At 37.8% G+C, this 22,444-nt stretch overlaps 1 protein-coding gene across 2 annotated transcripts in view; it reads right to left on the bottom strand.

Annotated features, from left to right (window-relative positions):
• The window catches only part of gabrb2b (gamma-aminobutyric acid type A receptor subunit beta2b), an 82,155-nt gene that overhangs the window by 6,657 nt on the left and 53,054 nt on the right, over positions 1-22,444 (bottom strand). For both annotated transcript variants that reach the window (XM_085174431.1, XM_085174430.1), the window contains exons 5-7: positions 10,655-10,737; positions 3,815-3,952; positions 1,733-1,885 (exon numbers count right to left, since the gene is read on the bottom strand). In XM_085174431.1, the coding sequence (XP_085030557.1) occupies positions 1,733-1,885; positions 3,815-3,952; positions 10,655-10,737 (374 nt within the window). The remainder of the gene's footprint in view (positions 1-1,732; positions 1,886-3,814; positions 3,953-10,654; positions 10,738-22,444) is intronic.

The following is a 22,444-nucleotide window of genomic DNA, read 5'->3' as shown; positions in this document are numbered from 1 at the left end:
AAATTGGTTAAGGGCAGCACGACGTGTGTTTACTTTGATTACACAAACATTATGTAGTAGTTAGTAGGTAATAAACAATGGGTACTACTCTGTATATAAGTGGTCATGAGTAACTTTATTATATATTACACTACAGTATATTTCTAACTAACTATGCAGTTCATTTTCTTTCTCTTGCAAATACTTTCTTTAAAGATTTAATACATTTTCGGGTAAACCTGAAAGAAAGGAAGATGTGAAATGTAAAACTGAGATCAGAGGTCAAATGGCATGACCTTACAATATTCTGTAGGGCCATGATATCCTGTCTCTCAAATGAAAATACCATGAAAATTAGACACTGTTCATATTTTTGTAAGTGAGCAAACCCAGAAATTCAGCAGAAAATCAAATAATAATTCCACCCACTGTATATTCACTGTATATATTATTTGGGGTGATCGTGGTTCAGGGGGTTGGGACGCTCATCTTGTAACCGGAAGGTTACCGATTCGATCCCCAGCTCTGTCTGTTTTGTTCGTTGTGTCCTTGGGCAAGACACTTCACCTACTGCCTACTGGTGGTGGCCAGAGGGGCTGATGGTGCGATATGGCAGCCTTGCTTCTGTCAGTCTGCCCCAGGGCAGCTGTGGCTACAACTGTAGCTTGCCTCCACCAATGTGTGAATGTGAGAGTGAATCAATATTGGAATTGTAAAGCGCTTTGAGGGTCTCGAAAAGCGCTATATAAATGCAATCCAGTATTATTATTATTATTATTATTATTATTATTATTAATGCATCACATTCAAAATGAGCAACATTATCAACTTATTTTACTTTTTTTATATATTTAATTTGATTTTTATAGCATTTAAATTGTGCTAGTCATTGCATCCAGGCTTTAAGAAACATTTAAGAACCATTTTGCAGAGCATCCCAATTAATTAATATAAATGAATACTGGTCAAAATAGGATTCAGACAATTTTCCCAAGCTGTTGTGATAAGAGCTTAACAACAGCACATAGTGATCATGTGATATAGCCCTTACAAGTCCATTTTAATGCCTGAAAGGAGGTCAGGATAAAGTAGATCCTGAATCTAGTATGGCGAAGGCGGTGGCCAAACATTTCCCAACTCTGACCTGCCTCTATTATAAAACATTAACTTTTTTCATTAAATCCCATGCATGCCTTCCCCTGGACCACTACATATAGCCCAGTCGTCAATCAGCAAAATTGCCTTGTTGACAAAAGGGACGGGTTGGGTAGAAATATAGATGAAGCTGAATGAAATTCGGTAAAAAGAAGACAGTGAACCACTGATAAACACAGAGTAGCTCGTTACAAATCTCCCAGGCAACATGGGATTTACATAATCAAGGATGACTGGAGGAAATTGCGGCTCCCCAAAAAAGAACAGACGGTTTCTGGTTTAAAAGTAGAAACAAATCAGCCTAGTCAACCATCATTATAGTTCTATGATTTAACCCTATACTTGATTAATATTTGACCCACTAACACCCACAATACTTGCAAAAGATACAGTAACAGTGTGGTTTATGTGTAAAGTTCAAAATGTTCACAAAATCGAGGAAATAAGCAACTAGAGATAAAATGAGAAAAGACGAACAAGAGAATGTAACATGCATGCTCTTCATTTTTGTATTTAGTACAGCCAGCACACAGGTTGGGCAAGCTTTCAAATACATATTCCCCTTTTATTGGCATATTTATTGTTTTATGAACCTTACCTAGAGCCACTCTGGCAGCAGAGGCATCGTAGTTGATCCAGAAGGAGACCCAGGAAAGGATGGTGATGAGAATAGAAGGCATGTATGTCTGTAGGATGAAGTAACCAATGTTTCTCTTCAGCTTAAAACTCAGAGACAGACGAGGGTAAGAACCTTTGGATAAAGGAGAATAATAATAATAATTAAAAATAATGTTTAAAAAAGAGAAAATGTCACGGTCTGTGGAGACAGACCGTGCGGTTGTGTGTGGTGGACCCAGGTGCGAACACAAGTGAGTAGACGGCAGTGAACCTAAACTGAAAGCGAGCCTTTATTATGGCTGATGACATAGAGTTCAAACAAAGCAGAAATACTGTGACTAAACTAAACTGGGATACTGATACTGTGATAAACTATGAAAACTCAGAAAACTATGACGATGACTGCAAAGACTGGCCATGAAAACATGGAGGGTGGAAACACAGACGACGCGACACAGACTGAATGAAACACAGAGACTAAATACACATAAGGGATGATCAAGGGAAGTGGAAACACATGAGGGGGAACAGCTAATACACATGAACCTAATGACAGGACAGGGAAAGCTAAACTACATACACTGACATTAGACACAGATTTTCAAAGTAAAACAGGAAACATGGAGATTAGACGTGACCTGAACTTAACACAACCACACAGACATGACGCATGACAGGTAGACGCACGAACCAGGGAGACTGAGTACAGGAGGAGATGACATAAACAACTAAGAAAACAAAGGGCTAAACAGCACCCTAGAAACCCTAAGCTAGAGCATAAATGAATACAAAAGATACATAAAACTCAACACTGGGTCGCACGACCCAGGACCATGACAGAAAAGATGTGAAATGCCAAAGATATCAGGTGTGTGGCAAAAAATATGAACACAATCATCAGTAATCAGGATCAGTTTGAACCAAGTAATTTAAATTTGTTCTTTCCAATATCACTGACTGATGAGCAACTGTTTTTTACTACCTTCCTTAAAAAAGCTCATGGCAGACACTCAAAGTAAAGCTTAAAAATCTGAAGGCTGAAACATGCTTCATTAGGAAAACAGGGGTTTGTGACCATGTTGATCATGTGGTCCTGTCAATGACAGTGGTGTTCTGTCAGGCCAGAGGAAAAATCTCTGCAACTCTTGACTAAAATTTGTTTTGTGGTATCCAGAGGATAAAGTCTAACTTTCGTGATCTTGTGACTTTTGTTCTATGAAGATGAATGAGGACAAATCCAGGTTATTCCTGTATAGCCTGTTATTTGAAATGTCAACATATATGTGATAGAAACAAATACAAATTTGGTATACAATAAAGTCTTACTACAATTGTCCAACTACAACAGATTTCTTTGAGGTTTTTTTTTTTCAATTACAGAGTTTTTCAAATTAGCACTATAATTATGACAGTTTTATAACCAAGCTGTAGCCAATGAATGTTTGACACCAGGGGAATTCCCTCATTTCTGTACCGGGTAATAAAATCCAGCACACTTCAGGTAGACACTTGGGTAAAGTTTCTTGCATACTAATAGTATACCAATACACAACAACACACATACATACACGCACAAGCAGTGTGTGCAGACAAAACAAGCTTTCATTGGTGCAGCTGCAACATTCATATTGAATTTACGTTATGCTATCATTCAGTACAGCGGCTTTAACTAATTACCAAAAAAAAATCACTGTCCTGCTTACAAATGCTTGTTTGCATGGCAAAATTATGAATAGGAAAAACTTGAACATATGAATATTTCATTATATCAGGCAGTGTTCTCTTTTGTTTGTTGTTAAAATGTTATGGTATCATCTGCCTCCGAAGACAATGATTCATTCAAAGATCTGTATGCCTGTTTGTTTTCATGATGTTTAGGATTTCTGGAAATTATTTTTTCATATATATAAGTTGAAACAGTGAAAAAAGTCAGTACTGATAAAGTATGAAACATCGAAACTATTTTATGAATATACAGAGACACAGAGATATAATAATGAAGTAAAATTACTAGTAATAATAGTAACAATGATAATGAATCATGATTTTTCTGATGCGTTACCTGTGGAGAAGACAACATTCTTGGAAATGAGCTTATGATCCACAATGGAGAACTGGGGAAGTTCGATCTTGTCTACTCCTGTCACAGCATTATCTCCTCCTCGCCAGTAGAATTCAATGTCATCTGTAGTGTAACCATCTGCGAGACAGTACAAGGAACAAGAATCACTGATTGACAATAAGGTCTACACACTATATCTGTTCACAATCCATCCCATGTCATTCTTGTATATTTAATTAGTAATGATTAGGTTTGCATTTGTTGCCAGTTTACAGTCTTTTGACTTTAGATGCAGTCACTGGGCTTTGGTTTACTGATGAAAAATTCATGGCAGTCCACAAGGAAAAACTCTTTTATTCATTTGAATTTTTTTTGTAAAAGCATGTGCATTTTAAATATGCTACCTATTCCTATTTGCTTCCTTCTCCTCAAAAGGCCTGCATAGTGTATATATGGTTTGAAATGTTTTTAAGTTGTGGGTTTGTTTAACTGCTATTATTTTCTAGTCAAAACAATCTACTTTTGTGCTCTTAACACTCCTTGAACCACACATATAACAGTTCGCCATACTGCAACCTTGGAAGAATGAATGCTGGTTATTAATTTTTGTGTAACTAACATATTAATTCTGTGCAGATACAACTTTCTGAGCCATGTGCTTATGGTGAATTGACAATATGAGGTTATAGCAGTAATTATCAATCTGTGTTGTGGACACACTCAGGGGGGAACAGAGCTACTGCTTGACTGAAGTGGATGACTGAATGGGGGCATGTTAGGAAAAACTGTCAACAAACAAGGACTACACACACCTCTGCACTGTAATAGCATAGATGAGTAGAAGTTTGACCCAGTGCTCTTATAACTTAGTTTTTAGTTACCTAAAAACTTTAACCCTTAGACTTACTTTGCCATTTTATTTTACTTTCATACTGACGTTATTGTGTCAAAGTGTTTAGCACATTCAGATTGTCTTGATTCCCATCCCATATGAAATTAACTGCAAGGAATATAGTAAGAGACACAAAATAAATAATTAGTTGAGAGTATATCTATTAATTACAAAATGGTGAAATAAGAAACTTGGCTTTGTAACTATTAACTGCCACAAGATTACAGAACTTAGATAAAATTAAAAAAACCAATACGTTTTAAATAATAAAAAAAACACGGGGTGACGATATCTATTTTACACTAGCACAAAACCTTCTCTTATGGATTCCAATGTCAGAGAGCACCGCCAGACCAAAAATAAATGAAACTGTTCACGATAACATCAGAGGAGATAGCAATACAATACTAAAGCTATTTAACTGGGATTCTGGCATATCTCCCTGACCAAATCTGACTCCAGGCATTTTTATCAAGCTTATGAAATAATGTCTCAGTTGATTTGTTTTAATGGGCAAAGAAGGATTTTGGAAGGAGATAAAACACTGGCTTTGATATTGCTATGGGCAGAAGATAATCAGGGATAATAAAAAAAAAGTTTGTTTTTTTTATATACTTATTATAAAAGAATACCAAGTTCTAATACATATATTAAATACCACTGACATGCGAGGTCATGATAAAGCATTAAGAATCAAAACAATCATGTTATTCTTCACATCTATACTTTTTTCTAAATATATTGTAAATAAAACTTGAAAACACATTTAGCATTTGCAAACATTTGAAATAAGAATACTTGATGCTGGTGACTCCCTAAATTTTGACTGTTTATTGAAAATTATATGAATTAAAGTCACCAAGCAAGTCCTTTGGATTATTTTTTCCCACAGTTTATCAGATGAAATGCATATCAACTTAATACATATTAATAGACATTCTGTGATGCGTAAACACATGTGTCCACATACACATTCGCAAACATCACCATCACTCTCACACAAAAATCGACACTTGAAATCCACCCCCTCGACAAATGCCTACTTCACGCGTATCCCAGCGAAGCTGAGAAGGGTACTCCACTCTAAATATGTCTGCAACTAACTTTGATTTTACAAAGTTCAAAGCGACTTTAATGTTATTCCTAGTAATTAAAAAATATCTTTAAAGTTTTGCAGTATACAGCAAGCTGCGGCTCACTTGGATGCCTGGACAGGAGCGGAACATCTAAAGATAAGATAAATAAATAAGCCATGCAAGCCCATGTGTGGAAACCATTCACACCCCAGAGAATGTCTGCAATTTCTAAAATGGGCTCTGATAAGCAGTGATGGCAACAGCGAGATAGAGTGGAAGTGGCTGTACATATGATGGGGATCGCTGGTGCAGAAAATATAACTATAACTTGACAGAGATGCTGTAATGAAATGATGGTTTCATTGTGAGCACACATCGACTGAAACATCAAATGTAATGTGCCTTTTACTTTCTCCTCAGTATATGTAAAAGTTATCTAATATGTACATAGCTGTCTTAATTAGTTTGTTTCATTCTATGGCTTTTAAAACAGCTTTGCTAAAATGACCAATTTTGTCGTCTTGTGTAGAGCCATACATTTTGTAAAGTCAAAGCTGCTACACGAGGCCCAAAAAATGCTTCTTGGCTAGTGTTCAATGTTTAACGGCTGACTGATCCTAATCTTGGTATGATTTATTGAAAAGGTTCACAGCTACTGTTGTTATGAAGTCAGTGTTGTATCTTTTGATCAAATCAGTTTCCTTTTGAAGGTAGGGCTATACAGCAGCATATAAACTGTATATTACTATAACTGCGACACTGAGCATTATAAATAATGTAGGAATGGTATTTTCAAATGCGAGAAAATGTCATGTTTCGGCTGTGTCCAGGCAGGAAAAGGACCCAAACGCAAAACTCACCACACCGGAATTAAACTCAAAAAGCTGCTTTATTGCAGGATGGCATGGAAAACTAAACTGGGACATGGGTAAACTAAAACGCAAGGAAACACAGCCATGAGGGAGACTACGACACTGACAAAGAGAAACACAGGGCTTAAATACACAGAGGGATAACGAGGGAATGAGACACAGAAGGAGAGCACAGCTGGGAGTAATCAGGCTGGACGAGACAAGGGAAGCAAAACTAGAAACACTCACATGAGACGTGGACCTTCAAAGTAAAACAGGAAACACACTGACTGAACTCAAAACATGTAAACTTAACAGCAACTGAGACAGAACATAGGGAGCTGAAACATGGGACAGAAAGGCAAAGTAGACACAACATGAACATAACGACGCCCACAGGGAAAGAGCAAAACAGACCACGAAAGCACAGGACCTCTTTCAAAATAAAATAGGAAACAATGAAACACTGACATGACTACATAAACTTGACAACATAAGAAACAGACATGAAACACATGAAGAATAAAGGAGACTTAACACAAGGGTTGAAAACATAAGGGGAATATAATAAGCAAATGAACATAGAAATCTAATGAGCTTAAACATAAACTATAAACATCAAAATGAACTAAAACTCAAAACGCTGGGTCATAAGACCCAGGATCGTGACAGAAAATCCTTCAATAATAGTCTAGGTATGAAATTTTGTATACAAATTCAAACTTTTGTACCATAGGATCTTAGTTGATCTGAATTGAAGCATAATTAATACTTTGAGATTTGTGTGCACGGTAACAGATTAATTAACTTTAACAGTTTTACATCTCGCTATGCTGATAAAGTGTCCACTGTTCCAAAACCGTATTTACTTGTTATGGAGCACTTTTGCCATATCATGAATAAAAGCTGGTAAATCAGTGGTTTTACATTTGCCTCTAAGTCACATAAAGTTCGATTTGAAAATAGAATGGCTAATGGAACGATACATACAGAGTAAGAAAGAAACACTTGTGGTGGAACTTTGAGAAAGGAAAAAAACACTGATGAATTTATAAAGGAGATAGATGGATGGAAACCAGCAGTCTACCCTTTTATATAGCACTGGGAGTCCTTTAAACCTTTTAAGTGTGCATGTGTGTGTGTTTTCAGAAGTTTTGTCTATTGGGTATTTTGGGCATGTTTTAGTGGCTATGATAATTACACATACACAACCATATCTATATGATGGATGCTCACAGCCACAGTTAGTAATATCCAGCTAGTTTCTTAAGAGAAAGAAAACACTCCAACCACATTAAAAGAGAAGGATGTGCGCTTGTGGTACTAATGACTAGACATATTGTGAGGTGAGCTCATATGTACACCACTAATGGTCCACTCCTCTCCATCTTCCCCTCAGTTGTTTACCATCATTCTCTGAACTCAGATAATTTGTTCAACTGGACACTACAAAGCAGGGGGTTACATTTGCAGTAAAAATATACATGAAGTTCCCATTTAAATTTTATTATAGTATTTTTTCTTGTCTGTCCCCTTGGCATGACAAACTATATATAGATGATATGTGGCAGTTGTGCATTTGTGTATGCAAACAGCAACAAGGACCTGCCATGATCCACTTCTATTCGAAGATCACATGAGTGACTAACAATACTCAGACTGGCTATACCCACAAAGGTATAATTCGTATAAATACCAGGTAACAAACTGGTAGATAAACTTCTTCTACATAACATGGAAGCTCCACACATATGAGCAAAGCTCAAAAGGGTATTGGAACAACAAAATGTCAAAGGACCAGGACCTGGTGGGTAAAGCAGCAAATAGATAATAGACAGTGAGACAATGTACAATATGAAGCCTCTTAACAATAATGAGCACCTTGAAGCAACTGTTATTGTAATTTGGTGCTATATAAATAAAGCTCAATTGGAATGAACAAGTGCTGATGAGCCCTTTCCATTGTAGGAATAAGGCCCATACCATCAACGCTTTCAATGTCAAAATAGATATTGGCTTAAATAATAAAATGGCCACAAGAGTAATATAGCAGAAGATATATAGTAATGAAGAGGAGGAGTAAAATCTATGGGATACAAGCCCCTCCATGCAATGTTTGAATCATCAGCAGATAAAGGAAGTGACTGAGATCAAGAAATACTATCATTGGCCACAGAAGGCAGTCCTGAAGAACAGCTTGAGAGCAGGCTCTTAACATTAGATCCATAAAGGTAGGATTCTACCAGAGAAGAGATATGAAAAGGTGCCCTGGAGACTGTTAAGCACATAGTAGCAGTGTTAAGGTTGCAAGCTGGAAAAACATACACTGAAAGGCATAACGACGTACTGAAGATATAGCACATGTCATACACACATGTGCCACATATGAATTCAAAGTACTCATGGAAGAGTCTTCCAAAAATTTTGAAAGAACAGAGCTTCGAACTAACCAATCAGATATGGGCGTGGCTGACATTGGGCTAATTATAACTGTGAGATCTAGCAGTTCCACAGTAACATAGGAAAGATGGAGTATGAGAACACTGAGAACTATCAGAGGCTGCTGGACCAGCTGGAGTAGAAATTGAAAGTAAAGCTGCCCAGAAGTAAAATGAGTATTGGGGGTTTAACTCAAAACTGTGAGAGTGGCTCCAGCACACTTTCAAGGAACAGAATCCAATGAATACTATGAATACTGTTTATAATATAATATTTAAAAAATAACAATGGTCTTTTCACTTTTTATGGAAGTAAATGTGACATGGGTTACTCATCCCCACGAGGCAAGAGTCAAAGCAGACAGCACTTTCTCATATCAATTCATTAAATATTCAAAAGTTGTAATCTCGTAATTCATAGGTTTCTGCCTTTCAGATGTTGCTGTGATTTGGGGGGGGGGGGGGGGTAAATTCAGCAATCAGTTTACTTTCTAAGCAATAACTAAATGACAATAATGACATAACTGACAAAACATGCATGATACATTTAAAATGTTTTCTTCCATTCTACTTCCCTTTATTACCCCTTTCCTCAAATAAATCACCCAATTTATTTATTTATTTACTTAAATGTGTGTGTGTATTTATTTTTATTTTTTTATTTATACAGTTTCCACTTCAGAATATGCCTTGATGTATTTTGTAACTATTTAACCGAATACAGAAAGCTTGATTTTAATTATTTTCTTATTGGTATTTATTCTGTCAATGTATTTTTTGTTCTATAAATGTCTTTCAGAATGGATACAGAATATATCCATAACTGAAATGCAGTTATCGAGCTTTATATGCCTATCATGAACCAAGCAAACATTGGGGTATGGACAATGTGGTTTGTGTATAATAATCATGAATTACTACAACAATACTCTCACAGACACTTTTGTAACAGGCTGCTAGATTACAAATAGCGTGTTTCATTTGAACAGTTTGTAAAGCAGCTGTGAAGTTGCATGAACCCTTAGCCATGAGTACAGAAAGTAAAGTTCCAGTCAAAATAAAATCATCTGACATGACAGTCATCATAAAACTATGATAATAGCAATCTTAATAACAGATAACTGTTACAACAAGCATATTTGCATTACTGTTTTGTGTTAAAATCCATGTATTGTGTGATCCTGATGTCCTTTAAACCTTCATGCTATAATTCCCTTCATACATTAACACCAGATTTACGCCTTTCAGTGTGTAATGCCCTTTAGCTGCATTGCAGGCATTCAGATGTATTTATCATTATTTACCATTAGTTCTTACTAAAGCTAAATTTCAACCATTTTTGTTTGGAGGTAAATTAAATTTCTTTGTAAATGAGTGGCACATTCACTCATTTTACTTTAACTTTACTTTACTATTAAAGTACAAAGGAAGAACACGGGCTAAAAGGGACAAATATAAATTGCTAGACATAAACTTAGAATTTTAAACTGTTAAACTGAGTCGACATATTAATTCAGCTCTGATAGGAAAACACATTAGTCAAAAAAGAACACATTGTGGTCATTAATGAATCAATTACTTACAACTTTCTATCTCAAGTGTGCAGTTTTGCTCATCCAGTGGATACCTTCTCAGGTCCATCATACAAGCAGCAGTGGTAGTTATCCTGAAAAGAAATCACAGCAAAATGAGAGAACAAACTCTATTTTTCAACAGGGTAACTACAGCAGGGACTAGACAAAGATATATAATATAGATGCTGTTAGTTGTGAGAATCAACTTTTTTTTTTTTTTTTTTCTTTTAATTGCCTCATTTTATTTACTTTTAATTTATTTTCTAAAAAAAAAATTGATGACCATTTGCTAGCTGCATGGCACTGAGTAACTGAACAAATTCCAAATCTTGCAAAAATAAAATAATACATAAATAAATAACCCCAAATTATTTTATATATATTTTTAAAGACTGGAATGGTGGTAGTGGTGGGAACTCCACTGGGCATTATAGCTGAATAGCTAATATGTCCCAATTCTAGCTTTGTTTGGATAATCCTGTGGGTTCTCTGTTAGGTTTCACCTGGAATATGAATAACTGTGGGGTTCATACTCTGTGGGACAGTGGTGACAGCAACAGAAGAGAGAGATATACTGCAAAAGTCAATTGAATGTAATAATGCCATAAAATCCCATATGGAAAAGATATATATAAATCTTATAAAGTTTGTATCTGTCTTGTGTGAAACTTGTATGAAAAGCATACAAGAGTGAAAACAGATATAAGATCCCTTGAAAAATTATATAATGAAACTTGTATGTTTTGGATACTTACTAAAACAATATATGAAAGTAATGGGAAAGTGGCCACTTTCATGAGTAAATCATATAAGTTTTTACTATTTCTTTTCCATATGGGATGTATGAGATAAAATTAACCTTATTGAAAACTTTGACTTTGTAGGTCATTATTGTTGTGCGAATAAAATGATGATGTTAGTGTAACTGGAATCAGCACAATAAATGAAAAACTTCAGACTGAAAGATCAATATTATAATTTCATTTGTTTACTTATAGCAGTTACAAAAAATGTCATATAACTTAAATAAGTACAATGTTACGTTAGTGTCAGAGTTTTATTTAAGTGTGCACCCGTCTTGTCAGACATCACCTTTTTCATGAACATTACTGTATATTGTGAGATGCTGCACAGACAAACAAAAATGACATAAATTGTACAAAGCTATTCTTTTAATAATTAAAAGAAGAATCTAAGTTCCTTTGAATATTAAACAAGGAAATAGCTTTATTATAGCATTATTACAGCATGGTACTGATGGGTAAAAACTCCTAACATACAGCTATATAAAAACCTCAAATATCTGAGTTGTTCAGTTAATACATTCCATTAAAAAAGTACTTTAAATGACATTTTCACATAATTTCCTGTTTTCAAGCTTAAATGGGACTTGGCTTTCAAATATAGCACCTGATGTGCCACAAATGAACACTTCATGACTCCATGGAGCATGCGAACATCAATAAAATGATAGATTATTATCTTCATGGGAAATGGTAAAGATAGATAAAACAGCTTGGAGGGAAAAGAGAAATGTTAGATTACTGCCCCCCAAGGTTTAACTTATCCTTTCCCTTTAGCATAATAATTCGAATGTGAAAATATGTCATGATTTCAAGTGAGGGATGAGAGGCAATCTAAATAGAATCTTGGTGTTTTGTTTGTTTGTTTTGTTTAACATTTTTTATTAGATGGTATTCCTATGTTTCATGTTTTACTAAAAAGACACTCGAGGAATTGATCTCAGCAATTTGTCAAGACCCTCTTTCACCACATAACTCTGACTCTTTTGATGTGAACCACAATCAGGAGCATAATCTTTATAGTTCTACTACACATACTATTCTGATTTCTGACTTGCTGTTTTTTTTATTGCTATTAATACTATTTAATGCTTTAGTTTGACATAGTTACTCCACAGTGTCGCATTCACCTAACACATGAAAGCTTTGAGACCAGGAGGAGACACAAATTTCTTTGGGGTTGTATCAGGAGAGGCATTTAGTGTAAAAAAAGAAAAAGGAAAAGAAAAAGAAAAAGTAGAGTTAGCTAAATCGAGCATGTTAAAACAACCACTGTGTTAACCCTTTGTGAATAACAGAACAACCTAAAGCAGTTTCTATCTTAATTTCTTGTCATGGATTATGAGAAATTAACCAAAGAAATGTGCTGCTGTGGTAAATGTGCTTATACTGTATGTGTAAACAACCCTGGTCAAAGAACCAGAGCTTACTGTTTTACTACTTCTAGCCTATCATATTCTGTGGATATCTATCACCATAAAGGCATTCAGCCTTTCAGTCAATATCAAAACAAATAGGCAGCAAGGGATAATAAGGGATAATAACAGAAGGCAACCATGAGTCAATAGATAAGGTTATGTTGTCCATCAGACTTTGTGAAAGGAACATAAGGATGAGGCTGTGAGTAATAGGCTGCCATTCTTTCCTTGACTCTGGTCTTGTGTGAGAACTTCACTCCCACTGAGGGAGTTGCCACAGAGCAGCACAGCATGGTGGGTAATCGTCTAGGCACACCTGACAACATAGATAAATTTGTGCCAGAGGAGAGGCTCATCTTGAGTCCAATCCTCTGTTACACAGCAGAGATAACCATGCTTGTGTGCCTCTGTGCCTCTTTTGCTTTCTTTGGTCTATCTCTCTTTTACTATGCCATTATTCAAACAGCCGCTATGATGCCAATACATTTATATTCATAAATTACAAACACCTACTATACAAACACAGAAAGATTAATGGACATTCAAACTAAGGATATAATCAACATCACATGATATTATTTGTAAGCAAAGATTTGGAAACGATCATGCACCAGCGTTACAAGATTTTACTAACACCTAAGAGGCATCCCATAGTCTGTGTCTATGGCAAATATATAAAAAAAATATCCAACAACTGACAACATGTCTGCAAAGAAGCTAACAGCGGAATTGGAGACAATATTCTCCTTTTATGCTCCACTTGCTGGATTATGGGTTGTTTTAAAAAGGAAGGCCTGAAAGATTATTTTTATTATTAAAGAACTTATCCCTGCCTCACTTAAACTGAGCATCCATCACATCAGTTATTCTTCTGTGGCCCACTTCCTACCATGGAGAGGGGAATAGGATCTTTTAGTTCAAACACCTTGTTAACTTCAGCATGTCTCACCTATGGGATAACGTTTATTGACAACTTCAGTTTATTCTGGAACTGTAAAGATCACTCCAAGATACTTGCTGCCAATCTATGTCCTGCTCTTGGAACATCTAATACTAATTAAACTCTGTGAATAATTCAATTCAATTTTATTTATATAGCGCCAAATCACAACAACAGTCGCCTCAAGGCGCAACAAGGACAGAATACATAGGCAGGACACCATACATAGTCAGACAGAATATGCTCCTTCCTCCTTAACTAACTCCATCCACCCTATTATCCAAAGCTTCCAGAGGATGTCCCTGTAACAACCTGCAGCCAAGCCACCTGGCTGTGACAGGTGGCTTGGCCTGAACTCACTCACTGGTCGACGTTCCACACTGAAGCTGAGCCAAATTGAAGATATATTACGCAGCAGTGGTCACACACATCACCAATCAGATGCTTATCATAGATGAGACAGACTCCATGCCACTTGTCTAAACAGTGATCCTATGTGGCAAGATCAAAAGCATTAACCAAGTGTACTCAGAGTGCACAGCTAATGCATTTAATTTATAAAGTAATATATTACAAAAATGATCTTGATTTTATGTTTTAACCCAAGCCTGGTTAAACGAACACCACAGTGCTATGATTACTTTTCAAAAATCTCTTCTGCGTTTCCATTTCATAGTTTCGACTATAAAAGGCAAAAAAAGGAGTACGAGTGGGCATTGTATACAATGCCAGTGACAAGCAGCTTTCATAAAGAAGATGAATTTAGAAGCTTTCCTGCTTCTAAAATCAGGTAAAACTGAGGTATTTGTACAAACAAACAGTGGTAATGGTAAAAAACTGTGGTAGAAAACAAGGTGATGCCTACCAGTGTAAGTGTCTAACCAGACACTTGTTGCTCTCCTTTCGTGCAGGATCTCTTAAATTACAAAAACATCCTGTCTCAAAGTGATGCTGAAAAACTAGTTCATCCATTTATTGATTCTAGGATATCTATTGTAATTCATTTATTATTATCATGTTGTTCTAAAAGCTCCCTGCAATGCTTAAGTTACTCCAGAATGCTGCAGTACTGTCAGGGACTATAAAGGCCATATATCACCTATATTGTGACATGGTCCTCATATCAGAGTACCCTATCATCCCAGTAGATATTTTTTCTCAGACTGCAGGCCTACTTGTGACTCCTAGGGTATTTAAATGTAAAATGTGAGGCAGAACCTTCAGTTTTCACGCCCCTGTTCAGTAGAACCAGCTCCAAGTTCAGAGTCAGGAGACTGTTTTAAAGAGCTGGCTTAAAACTTATAGTTAGAGCTGGATCAGATGAGCCTGAACCATCCTTCCATTATGCAGCAGTAGGACTAGTATGCTGGGGCTTTGCTGCTCTGAGCACTTCTTCTTCACTCTCTGTGTTTACAAATCTGTGTTTGTATTTAATCATTAGTTATTATTAAACTCTGGCTCTCTTCCACTCCCTTCTTTTCTCCTCTCTCTCTCTCCCCTCACCACCAACAGATTGTGGTGAATGGCTGCGCTTTCTGAGCCGGGTTCTTCCAGAGTTTTTTTTTCCTATCAAAAGGAAGTTTTTCCTTCCAAGTGTCCCCAAGTGCTTGTTCGTAGGAATTGTGTGATTGCTTGTCTTTCTGATATTGCAGGGTTTTTACCTTACAATATAAAGAATCTTGAGGTGACTGCTTTTGTGTTTATGGTAAAATTAGGGCTGTTCAATATAACGATATAAGATGGAGATATGAAAACGTCTATCGTTTCATATTATGCTATTGTTTGTTTCGTGGTGTCGCAAAATAAACTGTTTACGGCAATATTTTTCATCGTTTTGATGGTCACTGTAGAATTTCTTAAAGTTCTCTCTTTCTCTTATATTTAATATAACCACCCTAGGGACGGACAAGCGACTGTTTTTATGCGTTGTCATTAGCAACAACGACAGTAAAACCATCGCGTGGCTCTGCCGTCCGCTTGTTTATTTTCCACATAAACCTTTCACAATAAAGCTGAATATCCTGTTGAGATTTTTCAAAATAAACCGAATCACGTGAAATAGTATGCACAGGGTTTAAAGACGAGAAGCTAAAAAGAGCCATCAGGGGCTAAAAAATAAACCTTAGAACAGGCTTTTCCCAGCAGCACGCTGTGTAAAAAAATACTCAGAGAAAACTGCAGCCTTTCAACTTATGTAACACTCGACTCCAGGTACACGACGCCCAGCTGGAAACACTTCAGGCAAGTAGAGTTGCCGAGTGTAAACAACCACGGCAGACCCGGGTGCAAATTCATGCTTTGCAGCATACTTTATTGACTCTCACGGTTGCTGTTCACAATGTTCACAGAGCTGCAGCTCTCCCGCTGCCCGCTCAATATTATCACCACAACAACCACCACAGGACCCAGTACAATATTGTAACGTTCACAAGAACCAGACGTTTGGATCTCAGTTTGTCCGTTTATTCGGTAACACAGGCAAACGGGCCGTTAACTCCGGGGAGAGTGCCCTCGTACCGCACCTCACTTCAGCCCCGCACAGTCACGCAACAACAAGGACCCCCCTCCCCTTCCTGCACACATTAACTCCCTTTTTCCTGCAGCACAACCAAACATGTATCTTAAAGAAATAACAACAGTGTGCAGAGATAACCAACATGTCACTGTAAAATAACATTTAACCATCGTTACAATATTTAATTTGGCGGGGAGTGATTGCGGATGCCGTACAGGTGCGCCCGCCTCCTCTGCACTGCACCGCAGGCCACGCCCCGCCACACACCCCCATCGCCCGACTGAGGCCGGGGAACCATCCGGCCGAACCTACTCCCCCCACCGCAAGCGGGAGAGGGGATCAGCCCGGACCGTCGGCGCCCCCGGGCCCTGGCCAAGCGACGGGGAGTTGTGAGTTCAGGTGGCCGCCCGCGAATCCAGCAGCGTCGGCGAAGCTTGTCCGGAGGTCGGCTGCGTGGCAGGTGGACGCGGCGTGGTTGGCACGGTCGTGCGCCCCGGCTTGCAGGCGGCTGGGCAGATGTCCGGCAGACACCGGCCTCTGGTGGAGGAGAGGCCGCTCTGCTCACCCCGCTGACCTCGGGCTTCGGCGGCGCGGACTTCCCTAGCACGAGCACCTCCGACTTATCCCGCGGCTTCTCCGCCCCTCCCGGTGGGAGCAGCTCCCCACGCTGCGCCACCGGCGCTGTCTCTCCCGGCTGGAGCGGCCCCTCGGGCGCCGCCACCGGCGCTGTCTCTCCCGGCTGGAGCGGCTCCTCGCGCGCCGGCTCTGCCGCCTTCTTCCGGGGCGCAAGACCCTGCCGAGCCCCAGCGGCTCCTACCCGAGGTGTGGGAACAGGCGCTGTGGCAGGCTGCGTGCTAGCTGGTCGCAACCTGGGGGCCGGCACGGGCGCCTGCACAGACTGGATCTCCTCCACTCCAGCGTCATTAGGGAGCGCCGGTGGGGGTGGCGGTGGTGTCGGGCAGGACCGGATCAGCGCCGCCAGATACTCCATCCTCTGCGCCACACCGCCGCCTGCTCCTGCTGCGTGGCCGCCAGCTCGGCCACCATTCTCGCCAGCTCCCCCCTCTGCTGGCCCACTCGTGGATCTGCCTTGCCTCCAGTCCTGGGTTTCGGCACCACTGTAAACAATCATGGCAGACCTGGGTGCAAATTCATGCTTTGCAGCATACTTTGCAGCTGCAGCTCTCCCGCTGCCCGCTCAATATTATCACCACAACAACCACCACAGGACCCAGTACAATATTTAATTTGGCGGGGCGTGGTACAGGTGCGCCCGCCTCCTCTGCACGGCACCGCAGGCCACGCCCCGCCACACAGAGATTCACAGAATTTACAGAAAATGTAAAAAAAATTGTGATATATATATCTTGTCGGCACAATAAATGTCTTATATCGGGATATGAGATTTTGGTCATATCGCACAGCCCTACGAAAAATTAAATTGAATTGAACAGTACTGAATCTGAACAAACAACACTTAAATGTGGAGTTCCTCAAGGCTCCATTCTTGGACCTCCACCATTTAACGTACAGTATGCATGTTCCCTGTTGCTCAGATTACATAATATTATAATTTCCTATCATTGTTAGCCAGAATATACACAAAGGAAAAAAAAGTCTCTGCCAATAAAAAGTGTGACACTTAAATCTTGAAATCGTGGAGTCATTTGTTCACCTAATTTTCACAGCCACACAACGGCAATTACAGTCTCAGGCTTTTCCCATCTTTTCCCCAGCTTTTTCCCATTTAAAGCAAATACAAAAAACAAAACAATTTTTTTTAGGAGATTACTTAATGTTACTTATAATTTCAATATTAATGTTACACATTACTATTACTTTACAGGTATAGTAAAATAAGATCAGACAGCTCTTATGATAAACTTAAATATTTTTGCCAAGAAAAAGAAATGTTGTAATTTACTTAGTTATTCAAAAAATGGAGGTAAAATAATAAAAAGAAAGCCATAGAAAGAATATTTTAGGACAGAGGATGTGAAGAGAGACAGTGAGCAGTCTATCATAACATTTCCTTCTAATGCCAGTAAAGAAGTTCAAAGGGAAGAGTTCTAACATTAACATGCTGTTTCATATTACACACCTCAGGGATTACCACCCCACAGAGTGTGACGGTGAGGTTGTTTGAGCCTAAGAGGTTTAGATAGATTCTCCTTTTCTTTCTCTCTTGTCCCCTGTCTTTGTCAGCATTTATTTCACACTGATGGATTTACTGCTGGTGATGGGGCTCTGTGGCTTCCATGTGTTTAACCAAGGAGTAAATTGCCGGTTACTTTTCGGCAACTTTCTGATCTCTGTGTCAAGTCGGAGTCACCGGTGTAGAACTCAGAGCACAAGCGTCTGGCAGGGCTTTTAGAAAAGATAAAGGTTATGCATGTTTGTATGAGGTAATGTGTGACCATGTTACGTAGCTGTTACACTGTAGAAGTGTGCATCAGATTGCCTATGTTTACTTCTGTCTTGCTCTCCATTTACCCTCTCATTTCCCCCAGTTGTTCCATCCATTAAATGATGCAAACCCACATTTTTCAGTCTGCTTACGCTCCCTGGTTGCTAAAAAAAAAAAAAAAACATTCCCTGAAAAAGCTGCCAACCACACTAAGTCCCATATGTTGCATCACCTGCAGTGACCCTCCATATTTTTCAAGCTGTGCTCAGAGATTGGCTTGCTGGATTGATCTAACTTGTGAGGTCAAATCAGGGCCAAGTAGCTTTAAGGGAAGAGACTGGATTTCAGGCCAAAGAAATGTGCGGGCTGTTGGTCACAATCACAATAAAAGTATTCAGGGTGATAAATATGAGTGATTAATGCGTTGCAATGATTTACTTTTGTTTTTTACTTAAATATTCTCAGTCACTTATTTGTACTCGATTTATGCTGATCTTAGTTTATAGTAGTTGCAACAGAAACATTTTAACTTTTACAGTCAAAAACATAAATAATTAATTGTACAAAAACATTATAATTTAGTACAGTTAATTTATAAATACATAAAAAAAACAGTAGCACTCAGAGTAGTAGGTCCCTTTTATTTGGGGTTTTCAGTGAAAAATATCGTAAATGTTCCTTGCACTGTACTTGGAATAGAGTACCCCTGCATAATTGTAGTCTAGCCATTTTCTGTGATTATAAACAAAATACTCCACTCTGATTGCTCGCAGAGCTCAGAGCTCATTGAAACAGGGAAACAGAATGTGCTGTGCACCAGAGCTGCATTATTTGATATTTAAGATAATGACAGCATTTAGAGAGTCATCATCCCCCATAGCCAGCTGCTTCCCACCCACTGATGTCCATGAAAATATAGTAAGTAGGATGCTCTAGGTAAAACATTAACATTTAATCTTAATATTCAAAGACATTTTTTTGTTAATTCTCAATCAGGCATTAGTTGTGCATGCTAAGAGCTCTCCTAAAGCTGGGTTTAAAGGTGGGTATTTTTCAGTGATAAACACCCTATCTACCAACAAATACTCCCTATATATAACAAAGACAAAACACCAACTCTTGTTTTGGTTTCTCAGCCCAAAAATGCTTGCAGTCTTATTATTTTATATTTGCTTTTGCACAGGTAATATTTGCCCTGGAGTCAATTTTAGCTTTTTGCTTTTCTTGAAAGCTGCAACAATTGTGGGTTTAGTTCTAAAACATCTGCAGATGCTACATTTAATTATATTTTCAAAGCATTTTTCTTTGTGACAGTACATCTTCCCAAAACACCACAGGTCACTGAACATGGTTGTAGGGATATTTATTTTGGTCATCCTGTAACTTCATATGCCAAAACTGTAGAAGTCCCTGCACCTGGCTTGTTTTCATCTAGAAATAAATCTTTTAAAAGCCTTTATAAAGCTTGAAATTGCTGTTTTATCTTTATGCGCCTATAATAACAAAATAGCCAAAATTTATTAATCTGTCACGGGTTTTGTTAGATACATGATGGACTTAGTTCAGACTGCTTCCAGTCTAACCTAAATCTAATCTTTTGAATTGCATCCACCTATCCATTTTTCTAAACCATTTATCCAAATAGAGCTGTAGAGATAGAGGGCACGTTCTAGAGAAGCTGATAGTCCATCGTGTCACTATGTTTTCGTACTGATTTTATTATGCATTATTGTTACATTTTTTCATTCAAATGTTTTTAATTGATGTCAGACTACAAGAATTTCCACTTGCATGAATTTCATTTTAATGCATGCTTGTGTCTACACATTTGTGTAGTCTAATTGAATTTATTAACATAATAAATTAAATAACTGCACAGCTTTAGTAGGTCTTCAGTGGGCATTAATATGCTGTATCCGCATGTGCTGTGTGAATTTATGAGCACTCACTGACCTGCACAAGATTCCATGACCCAATTTAGGATTTGCAAAAATCTGGTCATCCTACTTACATGATATTGAGTGTCAAAGGTGAAGGATTTCTTCCTCCAATTTCAGTCTAATCCTACTCCATCCAAAGTAATATTTGCACTTTGTGTCAAGTTCTTCAGTGGACGGGAAACATTCAAACCCATATTTCGTGTGATTATGGATTTTTTTTTTCATTTGGATATTGCATCAGTGTGTTGATAGCTGTTCATTTTACATTTAACTTGGATGACCTAACACAAGAATGATTTGTACTATTTGAGTTCTATTTCAGTATAATCTGACCTTCACAATCTGCTACTGCCTCAAGCTTTCTTCTGTTGGGTTTTGTTCACTTTAGACATTCTACACATGAAGCACTTTGGCTTTGAAGCAACAGAGACTTTTTGGCTGCTGCTCAATCCATCAAAGTTTAAATCTGGTAGGTGTCCTTTATATAAAAAGTTTATTGAACTGTGTGCAAGATAAGACCGTATAAATGAGAAATATATCAGTCCAAAACTGTTAAATACAAATGAATTAAAAAACAAACAAAGGAAAACATTTCCTCCCAATTATAAAGGAAAGGTTTGTCAATTAAAATATTTTTATTATTCTTACCCTACACTTTTAAAAGATTACTAGTGATATAATTTGCAAATATAGCTTGCTCTGCATAATTAATCAAGCAATTGATAGTATGTGATGAGCAAACAAAACAACAATAACCTAAGAAGTGTAGCTAAGTGAACCCTACTATTAGGCCCTTGAAATTTGCTGATGATACAGTGCTCATAATTATCACTTCATCTGCCAAAACGAGGAGGAGAAGTGGATTATCTGATGGTGCAGCTCTAACAAGCAGTTAAACATGCTTGGAGACACTGGGCTGCAATCCGTACTGACCGCTCAAGCACACAAAAATTATTGAATAAATAATTTAAAGAAAAAAAAAACTACCAGCAGAAACTCAAAGCATTTTAAAATTATATTGAGTTTATTCTTGGCTCTATCAATTTGCTATTTAGTTCTTCAACCATGCTTCAAAAATTTGATAAGGAGAATTCTCTCCAGCCTTTGTGCACCTTCAGGGTCAGGGAACATACAGGTAAAGTCATCCTGACCCCGAACATCTCTAGACAACCTTTTGACCATCTCCTAGCTGAAAAGAACAAATGATTTTGTTGATTTTCTTTCATGATTGGCCACAGGATTGGATTGTTAAAGTGGAGGTCCTCTGTAATGCAATGGGGCATAACATTTGAAAAAGTCTTGTAAAATTTAGAGTATTTATAGACAAATTCACAAATATAACAATACATCTCTAAAGCTTTGTATGTTGTTGTTTTTTATCCCATTTTCTTTCATTTTCCCTTTTTTGCATAAGAGCTTTGGATTTCTTCCATGAAAATTGGCTGTTGATTATTCTGATTTTAGCACAAGACAATGTATTATTTAGAATTTTCCACATAGTGCTTTCTTCTTCCATTTCTTCATCTCAGAAAAAAATGTCTTATTCTTCTTTCTCCATCCACTTTATCCAACAACAGCAATGACGAGTATCACAGAAAAATATAATAGCAAGATTCCATTTTAATCCTCTTCTTAACACATCTCTCATCCTTTGTCTTGTGCTCTCTCAATCTCTATTATATTTCACCGTCCCAGAGCAGATCCGGTTCATCGTCATGGTAGCCATTAAAGTGTTATGATTTTCAATAACATTTTATAGACTTTGGGCATAAGAGG

The sequence above is a fragment of the Neolamprologus multifasciatus genome, chromosome 10 (assembly GCF_963576455.1).
Source record: "Neolamprologus multifasciatus chromosome 10, fNeoMul1.2, whole genome shotgun sequence".
NCBI classification, from domain to species: domain Eukaryota; kingdom Metazoa; phylum Chordata; class Actinopteri; order Cichliformes; family Cichlidae; genus Neolamprologus; species Neolamprologus multifasciatus.
Note: the sequence above shows the minus strand (reverse complement) of the source record. Positions and strands in the feature narration are given on the sequence as shown.